Source organism: Wyeomyia smithii, chromosome 1, assembly GCF_029784165.1.
Source record: "Wyeomyia smithii strain HCP4-BCI-WySm-NY-G18 chromosome 1, ASM2978416v1, whole genome shotgun sequence".
Lineage (NCBI taxonomy): Eukaryota > Metazoa > Arthropoda > Insecta > Diptera > Culicidae > Wyeomyia > Wyeomyia smithii.
Window position 1 is genome coordinate 52,238,966 of NC_073694.1, and position 16,735 is coordinate 52,255,700.

General features: G+C 36.4%; 1 protein-coding gene across 1 annotated transcript in view; it reads right to left on the reverse strand.

Moving 5' to 3' along the window:
* LOC129719125 (mitochondrial cardiolipin hydrolase) overlaps window positions 1-16,735 on the reverse strand; it is a 243,734-nt gene that overhangs the window by 225,144 nt on the left and 1,855 nt on the right. Inside the window, exon 2 of the mRNA XM_055670556.1 lies at window positions 14,667-15,230. Coding sequence (XP_055526531.1) covers window positions 14,689-15,230 — 542 coding nt within the window. The 3' untranslated portion in view covers window positions 14,667-14,688. The remainder of the gene's footprint in view (window positions 1-14,666; window positions 15,231-16,735) is intronic.

Below are 16,735 nucleotides of genomic sequence, written 5' to 3' on the forward strand. Positions count from 1 at the left end.
CATACGATGCTGAAATGCGTAATTCCTCTCCCGGAACAGATGTTTGCAAGCTGTGCTTACAAGCCAAAAAGAAAGATGCCAACTCATTATCCTGTCCCGATGTGTATCCTTTCATTAGTAACTGCTTCAGCTCTCTCTTACTTTCCTTCTCCTGTTGAAATGCAAACAATCAAAATTGGTTGCGAAAGAAAGCTTATTTTCTATGAAAATAAAAAAAAATATCAATTTTTTCTGCTTTCGCAGTATTACATGGGAAAAGCCAGCCTGCAATGGGGAAATACGTACTCGGCCGACACGAGTGCATTCATGTCGGTTTTGCTACTGCTTGAGTTGTTCTTACATCCTTCAGAAGATTATGGTTAATTGAATTCTACACCGAGCCATTCTTGCAGACTTTCTATTACCCCACAACGGTGTGTGGCTGCATCTGAGGTAAGGGTGAGTGTTCTTGAAAATTCCAAAACCGAAAGATTGATGAGTTTTCAATGACCTTCGGGATTGAATGCGACAGGATGCGGCTCGCTAGGACCTACCTCAGCGCTGCGAGTGGTCTGTGGTTCCCGCGTTAGAGCGTTGCAGGACCCCGTGGTTCGAAACTTATTTCTAAACTGGTTAAACTGTGAAAAAACTTGCTTCAACGGCGCACAATTAGTGACTCCTAATCCGGTCTTAGCGAACCAAAATCCGAACTAATTAGGCGGAGATTATTACAACGCAACAGCTGAGTTTTTCCTATTCTAATCTTATCCCAATTTACCGCGACACCCTTCGCCGAAAAACATTCGCTGCACGTTAATTGAGTGTGTTGCAGTCTATTGGCGTTTGTAGGGTTGACTGACAGTTGCAGAAGATATTCATGCATAATGTATATGGATGCGAACAGTTTCTGACTGGTGAGAAAAATAAAAAGGGAATCTCCGAAAGCGCAATTTCTCCCCCAGTGGTACTCTAATTGCTTTCAAATTGATCCAGATTTTGAGTAGTTCTTTTCCAATTAATCGGGGTTTCGTAGCTGGCAGACCCTCGTTTTTCCAGGTATGAAGAGCAGAGCACTCTACCAGTTGCTACTGTATACCTTACGTAGTTACGTTTTTCCTGTTTGCCTGTCTGACACTCTTTGTTCACTTTGACGATTGATTTGTTTTGTTGATTTTGACAGATTCAAACATGAAAAGTTAGAGGCGCTGGACTGTGAGAATGACGCGCCAAGGGGATGCGTCTTTTCGGGGTGCGAGATGTGAGCCGTTTTCGGTAGAACCTTTTTTTTGACACCTAAATTCGACAGCTGGGCAGAATAATTTGTAATTGCAATTTCAATAAGGATAACACATTTTTTAGGCTACTTATAAATAGAAAGCCCATTTCAACACTGTTGAGCCAAAAACTGACACCCGGGAAAGCGATTGTATGATTGCCCTAACCAGGAATCAATTTGAAACGATCCGGTGCGATACCTTGTCGTACGATGTGAGACTGCTCGTTTAAAATTGCAATTGAAGTTTGAGGTAAAACATTACGGTTGGTTATCCATTTAATTCTGGTTTAAACGGTTTTTGCCAGCTTAGGAAAATATTAGCAGAATAATGGTCGAAAACAGCATTTCTAATCTAAAAACTGCTGTAGAATGGTCAAAATAATTTAATGCTTATTAAATGCTCTTAGAAAAAAAACTTTGCGTTTGCATTACAATTTTATTGATTTTATTTAAATTTTTAAAAATGTAGTTATACATGCATAACTTCGATTTTTACGAATATTTTTCTCGAGTCCTTTTGATACAATTAGATGACAAATAAATCAGGGACGACTCGTGGTTTTTCAACCTACCTGTGGTTTTTGAACCTAACTACAGAAGCTAAAAATCACAGTTTGGGGAAGTAATCACAATCATGTCCGCAACAAAAAAACGCAAGTCATTTTTTCCTAATTTTTTTCTTGTTAAATCTCTTTCTCGGCCTACAAACAAGTGATTTTCCAGGGATCTTATACTACTTGAGCATGAGCATGAGCATGATTGACCGCCCGCGGTTGCTACTCCGTTATTGCCAGATCAGCTGTAATTACACAAAGAACCAACAGATGATGTTTAGGACCAACGTGCATCCTCAATGTGTAAAAACAGGTGACCTAAATCTTTATATTAGGCAATACCAGCGCCGGCCGCATCCGAATGCAGGTCAAAGAAGGAGTTTTTATAGGAATATGTTGACGTGATACTCGCTTTATTGGAAGCCGAGAACACCTCTGCACTTCCACGAGAAATCACTGGGATGTTGGATAAAGGGGAAGGTATACAGCAGGGTTCGTTTTGGTAAACGATGCGCTAATGTCGGGTTCTTCAGAACAAGTGCCGCGTCTAAAAGTTTATTACATCCGCCACGATATTCATAATGTGATTCGAACTTATTTAGTTTGACAATGTAACACCGCAACAATAAAACGTACGCGAGGATACAGGATTTTTGACTAAACCGAGACAACTTAAAATTACCGTATATCTCCTCGTAAGGTGAAGCTCTTTATACCTAAAACAATTGCGCGTTGTTGATCCATCTGAAGATAATACGACCTCATGGAAGGTACCGACGCGGGGGTTGAAATGATATTTATCGACTCAACGAAATCTACTTCGATTTCCGATGTAATAATTTAGATGCAACGCGCGAGCAGTCTCCGACTTAACGTTGATGAAGATAAGAAAGATATGATGAAATATCTGGGTTCACTTCGCGAAATCACCACACGCCGGAAGTCCATATATCAGCAAAACTCGCCCGGGCTGAATACGCGTTTACACCGAAGCGTTACGAACAACCGCTTAAATCCCCCCGGCCGACACATACGCGCAGGAACTCGGCGTTTACGTCGATTATCTCTTAACAATGTACGCCTAATACGCCTAATAAATATGAAAATTGGCAATGTTCCATGCATCCAAAGCCTCAACAATTTAATAAAAGCAAATATACATATAAGCCTATTTCCAGGGATCTTATACTACTTATGGATTAATTCCATTTCTGGTCATTTGAATTCTTTAAAAAAGTTCGGAAATATTTATAGTTGGGCTTGATTAATTTTTTTTTGCTTGTAAAAAGTCGAAACTCTAGAAAAAATAAATTTAAAATCATTTATTTCCTGATTTTATATTAGGAATAGTAGAAGCATGATTTAGAACTATTTTTATATGGCTTGTTAGTTTTCGAAATTTGAAATTTAATTGAATATTTTTCAACGAAATTTTTATTAAATTTTGGCTAAACTTTAAATGATCCGCGCCACGGGTTTTTGATCCGCGCCGTGAAAACCAAATCCGCGCCGAAAAAAAAACTAATAAAAACTTATGATTCAATATGGTAAAATTAATACCATCTTTAAAATGTCATGCTAATATGTATAACTTGTTTGTCTTTAGCTTAAAACGCAGGACAGTTGACTCACTGCGGCCATGTTTAGGAATGATGCTGACCAAAAATGTTGTTTGGAAATTCTTATATACAAATGCAGAATGCCCGTAGCACTGATTTTTTCTCTCGCGATTTTTTCTCGTTGAAAAGAGTATGATTATGACGAGTAAAATTCCTGTGAGACATAAGTTAGACATAAAAGTGAGAATTGAATGACGAGATTTGTGGGTTTAGAGGTTCGATAAATATTTAAAATATAAAAAGTGATGGATAACCATTTAATCCCGTATATTGTCGGAACATTCAACAAGTAATTAATAACCTTCGTGAGTTGCAAACCATAAGAAGTTTTACTAAAATTTGCAAAAAATCTTGTTAAAAATAATTCAAAAGGACGAGATTGGTTTTAGCTGGAAAAAAAAGTTATAAATACGATTAAGTATATGTAATTCACGTATAGCGCCGAACTCGAAAAAGTAGAAACAATCGAAAAAGTAGAAAAATCCCTCAACTCGAATTCAGGTCTAACATTCAAACATAAGTTGAATGTCATTAAAAATGTTTTCGGAAAGTCTGAACAACATCCTCTGTAGAAACATGGAATGGACTCAAGTAAGAGTTTTAAGTAAGGGACCATTCATTAATGATGTCACGCGTTTAGGGGGGAGGGGGTTACAATAATTGTGACATTTTGTGACATATGGGGGAGACGGGGGGGGGGGGGGTACCTTGAGTGTGACATCACATTTCAACTAAAAAAAAAATGAATAAAAAAGTCACATACCTAACCACAGAAATCAACTCAGAACTATTTATGATATTTGCATCATTCATTTATAGTTCTACGATCCCTTTTTTGCTTAAGATTTGCTTTAGATAAAATGAATGACAATTTTTTTTCTCGCTAAAAAAGCATAAAGTTCGTTAATTCTCTTTTACCATGCATGTTCATTTATGATGGACAGCGCAATTCCATTTATTTTAAGCGTCTCTCAATCCAATCAATACAAAAATTGTGACAATACGTAAATAAGATTTGGATTGTGGATTGATTGGAGAAGAGGAACTAAATATTGATGATCTTTCAAGAATCAGCCATGATGCTGCAGTTAATGTCTCGGCTTTCTATGTCGTCGATATGCGACTCCATCAGCAGCATCCTTGAACTAAGAACTAAACGCCTTTTCTAGTTAACTTCTATAATCTTCTTTTCCTTTTAGTTTCAGTTTTTATATCAGTAAAATCGTTCCTATTAGGAAATGAGAGGGGGATATAATAACGTGACGTAATTAGGGGGGGGGGGGGTCAAGGAAGTTGTGACAGCTTGTGACAAGGGGGAGGGGGGGAGTTAATTTTTTCCAAATTTTGCGTGACATCATTAATGGATCGTCCCTAAGAACATTAGGGTGACCACTCAAAATCAATTTTCAATTTCCCGCTTTTTTCCCGGTTTTCCCGATGATAGGTTTTAAATTTTCTTGGTGTTTTATTAAAAAAAATGTGAAAAACATCAATTTTACATGTTTATTTATATCCTTGCGAGAATCCATTGAACCTACGAAAAATATTTCACCTTCAAAAATTTTTCTTCCTTTCACTGTTAATCGACTTTAGTAAGTACCTTCATGGAGACCTCCTGCACAATTTGCGCCCTTTTTATCTAAAAATTGTTGACAATCTTCCTTCTGCTTTTTCTCTCTGTCAACCTGCTCTTGAATGCCAATGGAATGTATGAAAAAAAAATTAAACACCGATCATTTTACATTAGAGCTTAGAAGTTTTGTCTTCTCATGCAGAACTGGAACTGTTAAAATTATTTTTTTTTATGGTAAATGGTTGGAAATTCATAAGACGTTGAGATCTGTCATCCCGAAAAATTTTTTTTTTTTTTTTGAAAAGTTCAGATTCTGGGACCAATGAAATGTTTGATTCTCTAAAATCCGTAAAATAAATTCAACCGGCACTCTGAATAAGCAATTTGAAAAGAATATAATTCAAAACAATCGGTGTAAAACGCGACTTTTCCTGAAAATCCGCATGATAAACCACGGAAATTCCGAAATTCGCATTTAAAAATGGCGTGAAAAACCAAACCAAAAACTGCGTAAAAAGCAATTTTAATACATATGTGAACGAAAGCATGACAGTTTTTCAGGAATTCGATAAATTTGAGCTCCTTTTCAAAACAGGATACAACACATCCTAACGAAATCGTCTTGAAAATTCTAAGATATATCAAAAAATTGTATTGCCAAAATAGTTTTTCAATGACATCAATTTTAGATCGTTATAATTTGGAAAAAAGAATAATTATTAAAAAATAAATAATATTGTTTTTTAATCCAACGTAAATTTTTTCCAGATCTAGGAATTAATTTGCTACAACTTGTTCATTGGCAACATTAGTGAAAGACAAGCAGGAGGATTTTTTTAAGGGGGGATTTGTTAGTAGCTTAAGTATTTATGATAAATATTAGTAAATAATGAGTATGTGTGTCCAATCACAAATGGTGACTTCTCAACACTGTTAGAAATTTGTAATTTTAATTGTTAGGATTTGTTTGCTTTCGCAATTAGGACTCATCATCCGTAGGGATTTAAACCTACTTGTCAGAAAAGGGGAAGTAAACTTACAACTAACTTAATTGCTAACTTATTGGCTATAAAGAGAGCTTATCGTAGCAATTGAGGATTGCAACGATTTTTGTCGAAAATTGTTAATAATTTTATTTGACATAGCTTCTAATGGTTCAACACCAGTAAGTCTATGTAATTCGAGTGTACCAAACCAAGGAGGACGCTTCAAAATCATTTTCAGAATTTTATTCTGAATCCTTTGGAGCGTTTTCTTCCTTGTTGAACAGCAACTTGACCAGATCGGTACAGCATAAAGCATTGCTGGTCTAAAAATTTGTTTGTAAATCAAAAGTTTGTTCTTTAAACAAAGCTTAGGATTCCTGTTAATGAGAGGATATAAACATCTCGTATATTTGATGCACTTGGCTTGTATACTCTCAATGTGCTCTTTGAAAATAAGTTTTTTATCATAAATTAGTCCCAAGTACTTAACCTTGTCGGACCAACTTAAAATAACCCCATTCATCTTGACAACGTGATTATTGTTTGGCTTGAGGAAAGAAGCCCTAGGCTTATGCGGAAAAATTATCATTTGAGTTTTAGAAGCATTGGGAGAGATTTTCCACTTTTGCAAGTAGGAAGAAAAAATATCTAAACTTTTCTGCAATCGACTGCATATGACACGAAGACTTTTTCCTTTTACGGAAATGCTTGTGTCATCGCAGAACAATGACTTTGTGCATCCTGGAGGCAAATCAGGAAGATCTGAAGTGAATATGTTGTACAGGACTGGACCCAAGACTGAACCTTGAGGTACACCTGCTCTGACAGGAAATCTATCAGATTTTGAATTCTGATAGACAACCTGCAGAGTTCGATCAGTAAGATAATTTTTTAAAATTTTGATTAGGAAAATTGGAAAATTAAAAGTTTGCAATTTCGCAATCAAACCTTTATGCCAAACACTGTCGAATGCTTTTTCTATGTCTAAAAGAGCAGCTCCAGTGGAATAACCTTCAGATTTGTTAGCTCGTATCATATTAGTAACTCTGAGCAATTGATGAGTTGTGGAATGCCCATGGCGAAATCCAAACTGTTCATTTGCAAAAATTGAATTTTCGTTGATGTGTGACATCATTCTGTCAAGAATAATTCTCTCAAACAGTTTACTTATTGAAGAAAGCAAACTGATTGGTCGATAACTTGAAACTTCAGCTGGGTTCTTATCCGGTTTTAAAATGGGAGTAATTTTTGCATTTTTCCATAATTTGGGAAAATATGCAATTTTGAAGCAGCAATTGAAAATTTTCACTAAAAATTCCATTGTGCTCTCAGGGAGATGTTTGATTAGTATATTAAAGATTCATATTTTTGAAATTTTTAATAATTGATTTAATCTCATTCAAGTTAGTTTCAATTATTTCTGCAGGTAAAAAATTCTGGGAAGAAATTAAATCAAATTGACGTGTGACTTCATTTTCAATTGGACTCACAAAATTCAAATTTGAGTTATGAACACTCTCAAACTGCTGAGCAAGTCTTTGAGCCTTTTGTTCATTGGATACAAGAAAACGTTCACCATCTTTTAAAACTGGAATAGGCTTTGAAGGTTTCTTAAGAATCTTCGACAGCTTCCAAAATGGTTTTGAATATGGTTTCAATTTTTCAACTTTAGTCTCAAAATTTTGATTTCTCAGAAGAGTAAATCTATGTTTAATCTCTTTCTGTAAATCTTTATAAATAGTTTTAAAAACAGGGTCACGAGAACGTTGATATTGACGTCTGCGGACATTTTTCAAACGAATTAGAAGTTGAAGATTTTCGTCAATTATTGATGAATCAAATTTCACTTGAGCCTTTGGAACAGAATAATTCCTGGCATCAACAATTGCACATTTTAATGCTTCCAAAGCGGAATCAATATTCACTTCGTTTTGCAAATCAAGCTCATTATTGAAATTTCTCTCAATATGAGTTTTGTATCTTTCCCAATTAGCCTTGTTATAATTAAAAACAGAGCTCATAGGGTTTAAAACTGATTCATGTGATAAAGAAAAAGTTATTGGAAGATGGTCAGAATCAAAGTCAGCATGTGTGATCAAATCACTACATACATGCCATTGAAATTACTTTGAGAATTATTCCATGAACGATGTTTAGCGTTAAAATCGCCGATTATGAAAAATTTCGAACGATTTCTGGTGAGTTTTTGTAAATCACCATAATTTTTGAGCTCGCGTGTGCATTGAAATGGTAAATATGCTGCGGCAATAAATAAAATCCCAAGTTCAGTTTGAACTTCAATTCCCAAAGTTTCAGTAACTTTCGTCTCAAGATGGGGAAGAATCCTATCATATCTATGAACCACGTAATTGGGATCATATTTTAATTTTATGTTAGGATTCAAAAATGTTTCAGTAATAATTGCAATATGCACATTATTTACTGTTAAAAAATTAAAAAGCTCATTCTCATTGGCCTTCAATGAGCGAGCATTCCAATTTAATATTTTAATTGTTTTATTTAAAATCATTGCTAAATTTTAAATTAGAAACAAAAAAGAAAGTTTACCTGCCGTAATAGGCCCCAGGCAGTTGACATTAAAAAAAAATTTCGGCAGCAAATATTGCTAATATAGCTGGAGTAATAGGTGTACAATTATTTTCTAGCGTGTTTGCTTACCCATATTAACGGTCATTTTCGAACTACCAACACTAGGCGGTATAATGTTCGAACTACCTGTAACCTGTGCATAAGTTAAACGGGTATGCAAAGGAGTAGGTAAACTATGCGTCACTGGTACGCTTGGAGAATTTTGTTTTGAAGTTGGTTTTAATTGAGAAATTGAATTTTGTTTACCTTGCCTTGCCTTAACAATTGCTAAACGGACTGGGCACTGATAAAAATTTGCCATATGGTTGCCGTTACAATTCGCACAGCGAAAATTTTTACTCTCTTTCACAGGACATGTGTCCTTTTTGTGAGAAGAGTCTCCACAATTAAGACATTTTTGGTCCATGTTACAGAATTTGGAACCATGGCCATAACGTTGGCAAGTACGGCATTGGGTGATATGCTTTTCACCTCCGCCATACTTCCTATAAATTTTCCACTTTACACGCACATTATACAAAGCATGTGCTTTTTCAAAAATTTTTAAGTTGTTAACCTCATTGCGGTTAAAATGAATTAAATAATTAACAAGGGAAATTCCAGTTCTCTGACTGTTTTCGCCTCGTGATTTTTGTTTCATTAGAATTACTTGGGTAGGGGCTATGCCAAGTAATTCTGTTAAAGTAAGTTTGATCTCATCAACGGTTTGATCGTTGGTGAGACCTTTCAAGACAACCTTGAACGGTTTGGCGTTCTTGGTGTCATATGTAAAAAATTTGTACATCTTGTCAGTTAAATACTGAACAAGACGATCACGACCCTTTACTGAGTCGGCTAATAAGCGGCAATCACCTCTACGGCCAATTTGATAGGTAACTTTAACGTCAGAAACAAACGTTGAAAGTTCCTTTTTGAATATATTAAATTCAGAAGAAATAGTTACCACAATAGGTGGAGCTTTCTCCTTTTTTAAAGATTTTATATTTTGTATAGTTTCATTATTGGTAACTTCCATTTCACCAGCTTCTTGCTCAGGCAAAATATCAAACGGATTGTCACTACAGACACTCGAAGTGTCAGAAAGAGATGCCTCTCTTTTCCTCCCCGCAGCGATGCGAGGTTTCTTTTTCCGTCCAGTCATTTCAGGTGATACGAAAAAAGTTAAAACAAATGTTAAATTCAAAAGTAGGTAGTCTTGAGAAAGACTGATGGGAAATAACTTTCAGGTAGTCTTTATAAGACACACTGACAAAACACAAACTTTGAAGCTATAGGCAGTCAAAGACCAGTCCACAAGCAACCGAAAAAACGTCTGATCTGTAGGACAGTTCAAGACGCACTGACAAGCAGGAGGATGATTTTCCTGAAATGAAGCCTAATGTCCCGCTTTTCCCGTCTTTTCTCCGGTGATTTGAAATTCCCGTCTTTATCCCGCTTTTCCCGGTAGAGTGGCCACCCTCTAATTCAATGATGTACGTAAACACTTTCGTAAACAAAGCTTCAAACGACGATTTGATGCAACTGCTAAGTAGGCGTCTCAAGGTACGATGCTGGCCTAACAAGCCAGTTGTCGTAGGCTTGAGTCTCGGCTCGGGAGAGACTGGTAGTATCAGTAGGATCGTAACGCTAGTCCCGCATTTGTCCTGCACACGTAACAGTCGGCTGCGAAGTCTGTGTATAATTAACAGAACGTCAAGCTCCGAATCGGATTGTAGCACCAAGGCTCTGCTTTGCAAGGCTTAGCTTTGTTTACTTTTGTACCTAAACAAACAGTTTGAAATTAACAAAAAAAATATCAACAATATTGGATATTTGCATTTTGAACAAATTTGAGATTTTCAAACAGAGAAGATTTTGTTAGAATTTTTTTTTTTAAGAGTGATCATGTTGAAATGTTCAGAAGAGTTTCAATTAATAATCAATGAATTTCAGACAGTTTTCTATACGACAGCACTCGACAACTTTTCTCTAATTCTTGTCATTACTGACGTCGATGAGGCGCATGTGATTTCAGAACTCGTTAAATTAAAAAGTAATATATACGGTTATGGGTATTTCCGAAATCAGGATGACCTGAAATCGACCCTAGACGTCGTTTTGAAATCCAAGGTGGCAACTTCCATTTCATGAAAATCAGCCAAAAATGGCCAAATACCATCCAATATGAGTATTTTTGGAGCGGAATGACATTCATAGACCGTAAATCGACCACAGTTGCCATTTTGAATTTATTCAGGACCACCACATAACATCCAAAGAGTTATGTTATTCGTGAAGCCCCAGCAGAATCTTTTCGGGAAAGACAATTTTTGGGGCACGTAAGGGCGTTTTATTGTCGAGCACATAACGGTTACGATAGAATTTTGTTCTTGTTGTCCTATCTCAATTATTTATTTTTCTCAATATTTTTAAATGGAAATTCAGGCAACTTTCTCAAAGTCATTCCTCGACGACTTTTTTTCTCTTGTCGTTTTTCAGATATATCGATTTACAAAAAAACTTTAGTCCTCTTTGAATGTAAGTCTATATAATTGAAAAAATAGTATATGCAAAGTTGCTCAGTTTAGTAAAGTCTACATACTAGGATGCCAACCAAAATGGCAATTTCAAGAAACCATATACAAAATTTTCACCTGCCCGAAAAAATCACTTAGTGAAAAATCGAAAAAACGATTGAAGTTTGGCTTTTAAAAATCCAATAATTCACCCAAAGGAGGTTGGCTGCATGAAATTTCGGTTTTCGAAAAATAAATTGGCGTCAGATAGCTCAAAAATGCATGAAACGTCGAGATCTGGTATCATCTGAAAAAAATCATGATTTTTGTGATTTTTCGGATTTCTCAAGGTCTAACTTCGTTTTGCACCACCGCGTTTTGAATCCAACTGACCTGAAATTTTGCACATGGTGTTTTTCGGGCAGGTAGACATTTTGTATAGGGTTTTTTTCCTAAATTTTTTGATTACTTTTTTCTCATACAAGTGATTGGCACCTTATTACACACCCACCATGTTTCATTGACTTTGAACGGGTGCTGCCAGCCTCTCAGTCGATATCCTGATTTTTAGTTAATTGAAAGCAGGGTTGCAAGGCTTTCCGCAAAATCCGCGCCATGGAGTAGTAAAAACGCGCCAAATCCGCAAAATCCGCAAAAAACGCGAAATCCGCGCCGACTGTAACAACCCTTTGCTTGCTTTCTGTGGCACGGTCGAGAAAATTCTGCTTCTAGCAAACCGGACATTACTATTTGGGCTATTTAAGAGCGTTCTTCTGCTTAAACCAATCATATTACTAGTGGATGGCGACTAGGATGCTCCTAACTAAGCACCAGCAGGTATCAGCAGCGATAGTGACAGCGCTAGCAGCAGCGATAGTGGTAGCAGCGTCAGCGGTAGGTGCAGCGGCACTTCCTGCTGTAAAAAACTGGCTTTGTTCGGTAGCGGCAGCATCTGTATCAGGTAAATACAGTGACGGACAAAACAATAGGACAACTTGGACATGCTTTCTTGATTTCTTACAAAAAAAAAACTCAGTTGAAGAATCCTGTAACCAGTACAGTATGTGTCATTGATTGATACATCATAGTTCTACAAATATCTGCTACGAAATAGATAAAAATATTACACTTCAAAGTGTAAAAAAAATACATTTTCATTGATAGCGACAACATATTAGAACCATTACGCAAAAGATTATTTCAAAAGAAATTTAAGTCTCTGTTCTTGTTCCAATGTTAATATTCTAGAATCGACCAAAGCTTGACATGTTTTAACGGGTATTGCAAGCCAAGTTTTCTGAGTTTTCGACCACAGTTCTTGTCTGTTTCGTGACTTTGGCGGACCAATCGATATTTTAACAATCGTCCACAAGTTGTTGGTCGGATTTAAATCCACGGCTTGAGTGGGCCATTACGATAGTTCGGTCTTCCGATCACAAAAGTACTTTTTCACAGTATGTTTCGGATTGTTGTCTTGCATAAAATTTGAACTGTATGTCCACCTCAGCATGAGGGAGCACAACAGTCTCCAGGATCTCTGCGTACAGATGTTGGTCCATTGTTTGCTTAATCCAAAAAATAGGACCAACGCGTCGGACCACGTGAAGTATCTCCAAACTATTAATTTTTCACCTCCATGCTTGAGTGATATAGTGAGACTTGAAGCAGCATCGGTTGGACATCTAACTCATCTCTTTCCATCCGATTCGACCAAATTTATCTTTTATTCGTCAGCCCAGAGATTGTTTCCCCACTTCTTGCCATTTTCTGGACCAAATCAATCAAAAAGTTTTCTACCAAACTTCAGCCGGTTTTACAGGTGTCTTTTGTTAAGCAATGGTGCTTTAATTTAATTTTGATCAGACTTCTCCATCTCTTAGCTACTCACGTATGAAACTCAAAAGAATTATGCAACTTAATGATAAAAATTCCAACATGGTCCTATTTTCATGTTCAAAGGAACATGCTCAGCGTTTTTTTTTTTTTTTTTTCTGGAGTATAAGACGCAATCCTTTGTATCCATCAAACAATGTGCGTCACACTAGTACCAGTGTTTGACATGTAGTGGCACTTTGCTGTTCTTAAAAAACACAGTTGAAGAAGGTATTTGATCTTAGTATCGGCCGGCACTTTTTCCAATTCAGCGTGAAAAAAGCCTTCCACTTTGTTATCCGAGTGCCTCATTGAGATATGGTATTATTATTTGAATCAAATGTTTACAAGATTTTAAAATATTTTGCTTCCTCTCATTTTATTAACCAGATAATTCGATACCTTCGTCATACGCAAATTCATCATAATTCCTTCTGTCAGGGTAGCAACCAGCATCAGATTCTATTTTGAATTTAATAACAAACTGTCCTTCTTAGGACAACTAAACAAATGAATTGGAGATTCAATTTTTCTCGTTTTGCGCTATAAATAAAAGTGAAATGTTATTTTAATCTGGGTGCACTCTGACTGTTGAAATAATACAACACGAAATATTACATAATTTCTATTGCCTCTTTTATGTGCATGAAGACAAACATAAATTTACGCGATTTTTGTATCAACTTGCGGTCGTAGCTGCGCACACAACCCTTCTTATTTCTTTGGCATAAAAATTTGTTTAGGTTATGTGTTTTTCTGGCTAAATTATTTTCACCTTCAAAATCTGGATCTACTTAAACACCTCATTATCCTGAGATTTCACAAATGGTAACAATTGATTTGTACAATCAAACTTTCAGTAACACTTTTTCAACACTATCTACTTTAAAGTCTATGGCAAATAAGTTACTATAAATTTCATTTTATATTGAAATCTACAGTAATATTTATCAACATAAGAATGACTGAAAAAACGAGTGATTCATGAACGTTCTAGAATAAAAAATTAAATATTCCCGATATTCCCATAAGTAATCGATCACAGAAAATTCAATGATGAATGGTGTACAAAGTAAAACTTTCTACGAATCTTCCTCAATTTTAACTAGAACTTTTAGCTTACAAAATAAGTACATAGCTTATTTAGTTGGCATCGAATAAAACTTATTACAAAAGCTCATTTTAATTCTCAAATCTACGTATAAGATGCACACAGAGGGATCTTTTTCTTTGGGTTCTTTGGTGTAAACCTTCTTTAGTGTTGGCTAGCATCAACCAGATGGAGGTATAGACCCTCCACGCGTGTATTGTCTTGTGCGGAAACACACCACTAATAAACCAGCTAACGCTGAGCTGAACTAGTAAAGCCAGTGCAATACTAGCCGAAACTCTAACCAGATTAGTCGAGGCGCACACCTTTTTGCTGGCCGTTACCATTTCACCACAATCGTTCTCTTTTTGCTAGCGTCAAGCGGGGAGAGTCGAAGATTCTCCGTTTATCAGGTGCATCGTACTTTCGCTCTCGCTAAAATCAGCTGACGCAACAGCTGTTTACCTTTGTTTGTATGTTTTTCGACCGTTGCTTTCCGAGCTTTTACTGTAATTTATTGATAATGATAGTAGAATAGCAAACATTCATGAAATGTTTTCCGGTTCTAATTTTTTCTCAATATTACGAAAATAATAATAATTTGAGCATTACCTGCAAAAACGCCGACACTCGTCTACGTTTGGGCATCCGAAACGGCGGCGGCACCCGTGGCAGTGGCCGGATCCGCGGTCATCAACGCGGGCAGCCGGCCAAACTCCTTCCACAGACGCTGAAACTCCATCTGAAACGGTATGACCAGCTCTGGCAACGAGCTCAACACCATATTATCCCAATTGCTTGACAGCGCCTGCATGGTCCAGTTGGTGGACCCACTGATCACTACACCCCCCAGCGGAAGTGGCTCGTTGGCCACTCCCTGCAGCTTGCGCTCTTCCACCTCCCTCTTCTGCTGCCGATCGCAGCGCACACACCGGGAACCATCATCGACACAGGGCACTTTGCTACCGCCGGCAGTGGGACTGGCAGTCCCACTGCCATTGCCATTGGCCACAACACCACCGGCCGGAAGCGGGCTGGGTACACCACAGCAGAATCCAGATTTGCGCACTCTTTCACTGTGATAGCACCGGGGACACAGCCAGTCGGAATCGATCAGGCAGAACTTGTGGTGCATCAGATAGGCGGCATTCTTCTGGTTGAAACGCACTGGGATTCCTAAAAAAGAAGTGAATGATTGTTATTTGTTGAAAAATTGGAACCAACGTCGAGTGGAATTCGATCTAAAATGCTAGATGAGGATTCGGATGAAGACTAGTGTCTTATCAGTTATAAAGCAACTTATTTTGCTACAAAAGGGGAACCATACTTTATTAAAATCCAGCAGTATGGTACCGATGTCGATTTGGTAACCAGCTTAGAAATTATATTACTAAAATTTGTTTGTTTTTACGCTGTCAGTCATACAGACCTCAGGGATCGTTGAAGATTTGGATTGTTGTTTACCATATATTCAGGTTCAAGCTCTAAAAAAATGGAAAATATACGCTCTCTTAGTGTTTCAATATTACAAAAAAAAATGTTTAAAAGTGTTATGAGTTCTCGTCTGCTCTGAGTCTGTTAAAAATTCAGCGCTCAGCCGATTCCTTTCATCACATTTTTGGTCGGAAAACAACGCACCAGTTTTTTTTATTTTTATTACTATCATTATTTTTTTACTGTGCAGCACTGTAAACTCTTTAATTTTTTCACTGCCAAAATTTTATTGAATTCATTAGAATGAATAAAATAAAATAAAATCCCCGAATATTATTCAATTTTACCTCTCCTTCTATTTATTTTTGTTTATTTTAATTCGCAAAGTCTTTCTATGTCTTTGCCGAAAATGTTTAAAATTTGCACGGATTTCGGAGTTTACCTAGCAAAAAGCGACTTCAGTGTTATTTTTCTTGGTTTTTGACTGTATTTAGTAAGTACTCTAAAATAATTTCAAATGGTCTAAATGTGTGTGGTTTACAACTTCTTGTAGTTTTTTTTTATTTTTTCAAATTTTTACTCTCAATTCTAGACAATTTTTTGCCAGCATAACGTTTTTTTAGTTGCAAAATTTAAATTGTGAGCGCAAGCTTTTTGCCCCCAATTTTTTTTCTAGGTCATCATTATTTTCATATTTTTCATGGTTATCGTTAATTGTAGCATTTTAATTCGAAATTTCTGTCTGGTCATTCTTCGATAGTTTGGTTTTATTTAATTTATAATTAGTCTCATTTTTCCAATTTTTTCAGTGTAATTATTTTCACTTCTCAGTGTTGCATCCGTTATCTTTTTTTGTGTTATTATATTTTCGATAATTGTTTTATTAACGAAGTGGCTCAGAGTTTTACAATTTCGACAATTTTTCGAAACTTGCTAACATTTGAGCATTTTTTGACTCAAGAAATCATTGCAACTGAGAAACCTTTAGTTGTATAGGAAAAGTGCCTGAGAAAGAGTTGTAGGATACTAACACCTCGTGCAAAAATTACACTCAATATTCACCAATAAAGTTATAGAAGTTATATCATTGAAGAGGTCATTCTGTTTCATCAAACTGAAAAACATTAAAAGAACATTCTAATAAAATTGCATTGCATTCATCAAAGTCGTCACGCTTTGATCGCACATCGTAAATGATTTTGTCAAAGCGTAGGTAATCAAAGCTGCACAGAAAAAAAATATTATCA